General features: G+C 53.1%; 1 protein-coding gene across 1 annotated transcript in view; it reads left to right on the top strand.

Annotated features, from left to right (window-relative positions):
• Positions 1-6270, top strand: part of NR4A3 (nuclear receptor subfamily 4, group A, member 3) — a 39095-nt gene that overhangs the window by 3177 nt on the left and 29648 nt on the right. The window contains exon 3 of the mRNA XM_008580520.1: positions 5738-5966. Within this exon, the coding sequence (XP_008578742.1) occupies positions 5738-5966 (229 nt within the window). The remainder of the gene's footprint in view (positions 1-5737; positions 5967-6270) is intronic.

Genomic DNA, 6270 nt, shown 5'->3' with positions numbered 1-6270 from the left:
CCCCGCCCCGCGCGGCTCTGAATGGAGAAGGGGCGGGGGTGACCGAGGGGAACCTACTCCGCTATCTGCCGCGCGCGCCGGCTGCGGGGCCGGGCCAACCGCCGAATTTAGTAACATCGCCTGCGTCAATCACGCGCCTCGCGTGCGTCAGCGCCGCGCGGCTCCAGGTCCTGCTCCCCCCGCTCCAGCCTTTGAATGGATACAATGTAGCAGCGCCCTCCTTCCTTCCGAGACTGGATTGGAACCCGCGGCAGCGCAGAGGCTCGGTTCCTCTCCAGCGGGTTAACTTTTGGAGCATCCTCCCACGGTCTTCTCCACACCACTCTGTCTGAAGTAGAAGTGGAGGCGAAGAAAGATGTACGTGCCATATACATTGATATGTAGTTTTGTTTTCAGGTTTCTGGTCCTAGCTCGAACCTTCTTCGGTTTTGAAACGTGTACTGTAGACAATGGGATTTCCCTCCCGCCATACACACCAGCCCCCACACACGCGAAGATTGGGACAGGTCAAAGAAATAAAATGTCATATCTGATTCAAGCGGACCAAGTGGAGACCATGTCTGTTTGCACTGGTTCACTCAAATATTTTCTCCTCAAACATTCGTTTCTGAAAGAGGTTGCTTTCACTCAGCAACCTTTCGAACTAGGAGTCCTTAACTCTAATAATTTTTTGTTTTTGTTTTCAGTAAGAACTTCACACTTAAATTTGTCATTTCCAGGAAGGAATTGCTCTCTCTCGTACACTCGCCGAGGCTTTCGGCACTGTTTCTTGACAGATGTGTCCCAGGAGACCAGAGCAAATTCCCTAGGGAGGGACTGACTAATAAATCCTGTTGATTTCGAAATGCTTAATTGGGAGATGGGGGGACACCTACAACCATCAAAAAGTGAAAGTGCAAGTTAAGAGTTCCATTTCATTTCTGACGGGGTGCTGGGGGGGAGAGACAATTTGCAACAATCAGACCCGCTCAGCTGTTGAACACGTGTGTGTTTGTTTTATACACATTAAGTAGTTTCTGCGGCAGCGCGCTTGTGGATGATGGATGTGCATTTCGCTGGGTTATAATATGTCCAGCTGGAAAACCCACACCGTAAGTGTAAACAAAAAAACCTTATCCCCAGAGTCTGCGAAACACGCACCCAGCAAATGATGGGAGGAGGAGGGAATTAGCCTAGGCACAGAGAGCCGGAGAGATGTAAACAGCTTTAGAACCGTTGCACGAGGAAAGCGCAGCTGCACCTGGTGCCAGACTCCTCTGCACCGGCTGCCAGGTCACTCGCAGAAGCTGGCTGGAGAGACCTTCCCTTTCGGAAGAGCTGTCCTCTCCCTTACCCCCTCGCTCTGGCTCTGTGCCTCGGGGCAGCCTCGGAGGCTCGCCAATAGCACGCCTCCAACTCTACTCCACCCGACCCTGACAGCTGGGCGGTCCCGCCTGACCCGCGGCCGGGCCGCTGCCCCCTCCTGCAGACGCGCGCCCTAGCGAGCAGCGTCGCGGCATAGGAATCGGCAGCGCGGGTCCGATAGGTCTCCAGGCAGTGGCCAGCCGTGCGGCGCAGTTTCCATTGTGCGGCCGTGCGAGTGGCTGGGGAACGCGCGCGCGCACACACGCACACACACACACACCCTCCCTCGCACACGCGGAACCGGCTGGGCCAGGGGAGGGAGGAGGAGGGTGACGTAGCGTCCCATGGCGTCACATTGACGTCTCGCATTCCAAGCACTCTATGGAGAGGCCGCTAGGGCTCCTGTGGCATAAATGACGTGCCGAGAGAGCGAGCGAACGCGCAGCCGGGAGAGCGGAGTCTCCTGCCTCCCGCCCCCCACCCCTCCAGCTCCTGCTCCTCCTCCGCTCCCCATACACAGACACTCTCACACCCGCTCCCTCATTCGCACACACAGACACACGCGCGCACACACGCTCCGCACACACACTCCACTCTCTCCCGCGCGCTCACACCCCTCTTGCCCTGCGCCCTCGCCGGTGCAGCGCGGCACGGCAGCCGGACGACCCTCCCAGGCACACTTTGCAACGCTGACAGCGCCGGCAGTAGCTGTGGAGGTGGGAACAGCGGCGGCATCCTCCCCCCTGGTCGCGGCTGGGGCTAGGACGCCCGCGGAACCTCTCGGCGGCGCTCTCCCATGATTCGGGGTCGCAGCATCCTCGGCCTGCCGCTCACCGCCTCTGCGAGCCGCTGGGCTTATACACCGCAGCCCTTCCGGGACAGCAGCTGTGACTCCCCCTACCAGCGCAGATTTCGAGACTGCTCTCTAGAAACTCGCTCTAAAGACGGAACCGCCACAGCACTCAAGTACGTATCACATTCGCCCAGTTATTAAGGAGACTTGCTAAAAAGTTGGCGTGCTGGGAAGCGTCGCTCCTGAAATTGACAACTTTGAGTGTGGGGTTCCCCCCACCCGCGCCTCCCTGCTCGGGCTTTTCTAGCCGGGCGGCCCGCACGTTCTGATCTGAAACTTTTCCTCTGTAGCGGGCCCGCGGGGATCTCTGGAGCTCGTGGGATTCCTCCCCCTACCCGAAGAGGCGAAAAGCCTCTAACAAAGAGGAGGACCGGGATTTGTGCAGTAGCAGCTCCAGCGATGTAATTCAGGGTATTTCGGCTCTAGTTGTCATGGTAATGATGCTCTCGGCGGCGGCGGCGGCGGCGGCAGCGATAGGGAGTTGCAGCTCCGGTGATGAACGGCAGTAATTTTCCTGCCTTTTCAGTAATATTGAAAATAGGGACTCTGGTTTGTCCAACTTAATGTACCAAATGGTGGCACAGAGCTGGTTGTCTGGGAGGAAGCTTGGGAGGGAAGAGGCCCGGGCATTGGCGGCAGTAGTTTGCAGAGGCGCTCGGAGGAGCTCAGTAAAGAGGGTGTAATTGTAGGAATGTGGCTTATTGTACTGAAATGAGCCTGGGACTCCACTAGGCACGTCTGCCAGGCGTCGATTACTTGCTGGTTTACACTTTTCCCTTCGGAGATAACCGGGTGTAATTGCCGACTCCCGCTCCGCGACACGCGTGGGGACGGTGTCCCTCTTCTTCGGGCCTTGGCTAGGTGTGGGAGAGGCATGCTTTACATTTTCACTGACAGAACTCGCGCTTTTGGAAAGTTGCTCCGAGTGTTTCACTCTTAGTAGAAATGAAAGTTCTCGGTCGTGAGAGAAGAGAGGTCTTGCGAGCGCAGCCTGCGGACACTGACTGCGAAAGGCACCTCTCGAACCTGTTGGAAGCTTCGGGGCACTCGTGAGAGAGAGGGAGAAAGCATTTGCCCCTGGATTTCCAAGAACGGACTTGGAGACTGCCTTTTATTTATGCCTCCGGATTCTCCGGAGGGAAAAGCTGCAAGAAGATTAGTAATCAAAAATCTCGGGCTGTTATCCCAGGGCCTTAGGGTGCCGGGAGAGAGGTACAGGGTGCCGTTCAGTCATTTCATGGCTAATCCAATCCTCTTTCTCTTTTTCCCACGATGGGGAAATATTTTATAGAACCTAGTTGAGGAAAGAAAAAGCTGCCCAATGCGGCTACTGGGCACAATGAATGAAGTTACTTTATCGAGTTATTTTAGCTGAACAAGATGATCGTAATGTGAATATCAAAGCTCTTGACAAATTTGTTAAAGGGATACTAGATGCCAAGCCTGTGCAAGCACCAGAGATACACAGATAAATAGAACACAGTCCCAGCAACCTCATCTTTTACCTGGAAACCTCAGAAAGACACAAAGAAGAGCGATAGGTAGGGATTGGCAGGGGAAAATGACACAAAAGACCAAGGGAGAAATCTTAGAGGTGCTGAAGGGAGAAAAAAGATCAGAAAGCCTGTGCAAGCACCAGAGATACACAGATAAATAGAACACAGTCCCAGCAACCTCATCTTCTACCTGGAAACCTCAGAAAGACACAAAGAAGAGCGATAGGTAGGGATTGGCAGGGGAAAATGACACAAAAGACCAAGGGAGAAATCCTAGAGGTGCTGAAGGGAGAAAAAAGATCAGGCAGTGTTCTTTCTTTTGAATGATTAGCCTTTCATTTCATCCCAACAATTGGACAGCAAGATAAGTAATCCTTTCACGTCAAACTAGTGAGTGTGTTTTTAAGGCCCTGCTTGGAAAAGAAAGGCTTGAAAAAGGCTTGAACTGGCCTCTCTTCATCACTGCTTCTTCCAACAGGCCCTCATCACCTTTTTTCAAGTCAAGATTTCATCCCATACACGCATGACTCAATCAGATTTGGAAATGTGGGTAAGAGAAAGATGTCAGAGGAAATGTGAAGTACTCACTTTCTTATTAGTCACAACTTTTACACCATACAGTTTGAACAGATATTAAGCACCTGGTTTTCCTTTGGCTCAGAAAAACCAACCACCAGAAAGTTCCCATTTTATCATTTATATTTAGCCATAAAGAAAGGAAAATAATTTGATAAATCATCTACTATATACAATAATTCTCAGGGCCTTCTCACCCAGTTCAGCCTCTCCAAACAATAGTAAGCACCCTGGATACCAGTGGCTTTGGGGGCTCAACATAGTCAAACTGGCAGAGAAACCAAATCTATTCAGAAACTGCTTTCTTCTTTTCCAGGGGACTAATTCTTCTGTCATAAGAAAATACCTAGACCAACTTGCCTATCATGATAGCTGTAAACTGTTGTCATAAAAACAGCCACTGATATACTTCATTAGTCAGAATTGGGAACTAGGGCCGGCCGGGTGGCGCACTGCTACAGTGCGCCGCTTGGGAGCGCAGCGGCACTCCCGCGGAGGGTTCGGATCCCACGTACAGACAGGCCGCTCACTGGCTGAGCGAGGTGCAGGCGCAACACCGAGGGTTGCGATCCATTGCTGATCACGGAAAAAAAAAGACAAAAAGGAAAAAAAAAAAAGAATTGGGAACTATATGTATGTGTAAATATATACATATATACATACATATACTGTATAGCAGAGGACAGTTTTGGTGGGTGTTTTTTTGCAGCTGCTGATCTTTTTCTTTGCAGATGGTGCAAACTCCCCCGAGTCCATTTCCTGGGCCTACATCCCCACCTAACCACCTAGCTGGCTGAAATCATCAACAGGGGTCCAGTTTGTGCAGGCAGCTAGCTCTGTTTGGAGGAGTGGGGAGGGGGTGGGAGAAAGCAACCACAACGTGTGTGGGCAGCCTCCGTTGGCACTCGTAAAATGTTAAATGTCACTGTCTCCCTTGGCCAGTAAGTTCCACGTAGGACACCTTTTTGACTAACGCATAGGTTTACACATCAGTGTGGGTGGCTTGGGTGGGGAGGGGGGAGACAATGGCCTTTTCCTCCCAGAATAAACTAACAGGGCATTTGCTGGTTTTCTCTTTGTCCTCCCAGCTTGTAGGTGATGGGGCCACTCCAATTAGTTTATACAATTCAAAGCCACTTTTTAAAAAACATCTCTGGGCTTATGAGGGAAGACATCAAGTTTCCCAGATCTGGTAGAGGACTGGGCAAGGGAGGGAAGATGAGTACAGAGGTCCCCAGGAGGCCTTTCGGCATTCTGTGGCCCCTCTATCAGGGATTCAGCCTTCTTCCCAGGGAGAAAGAAAGTTAAGTGTGGGGCTTTACATTTATGGTCTATGCTACCAGAAAGAAGAGAGGATGTCACTTCCTCTCTGTTTCCCAGATTAGAGAGCAATGAATCCAAGGCTGCCTCTTAGCTCGGAAAGGAGTGTTGACTTGCTTCTGAGAGACCCTTTCCTCTGTCCCTGCAGATATGCCCTGCGTGCAAGCCCAGTATAGCCCTTCACCTCCAGGTTCCAGTTATGCAGCCCAGACCTATGGCTCGGAATACACCACAGAGATCATGAACCCCGACTACACCAAGCTGACAATGGACCTTGGCAGCACCGAGATCACGGCCACGGCCACCACGTCCCTGCCCAGCTTCAGTACCTTCATGGAAGGCTACTCGAGCAGCTACGAACTCAAGCCCTCCTGCCTGTACCAAATGCAGCCGTCCGGGCCGCGGCCTTTGATCAAGATGGAAGAGGGGCGCGCGCACGGCTACCACCATCACCACCACCATCACCACCACCATCATCACCATCACCAGCAGCAACAGCAGCAGCAGCAGCCATCCATTCCTCCCCCTTCCGGCCCGGAGGACGAGGTGCTGCCCAGCACCTCCATGTACTTCAAGCAGTCCCCGCCGTCCACCCCCACCACGCCGGGCTTCCCCCCGCAGGCAGGGGCGCTGTGGGACGACGCGCTGCCCTCGGCGCCCGGCTGCATCGCGCCCGGCCCG

The sequence above is a fragment of the Galeopterus variegatus genome, unplaced genomic scaffold, assembly GCF_000696425.1.
Source record: "Galeopterus variegatus unplaced genomic scaffold, G_variegatus-3.0.2 Scaffold2116, whole genome shotgun sequence".
NCBI lineage: Eukaryota > Metazoa > Chordata > Mammalia > Dermoptera > Cynocephalidae > Galeopterus > Galeopterus variegatus.
This window is presented reverse-complemented; position numbering and strand designations above follow the sequence as displayed.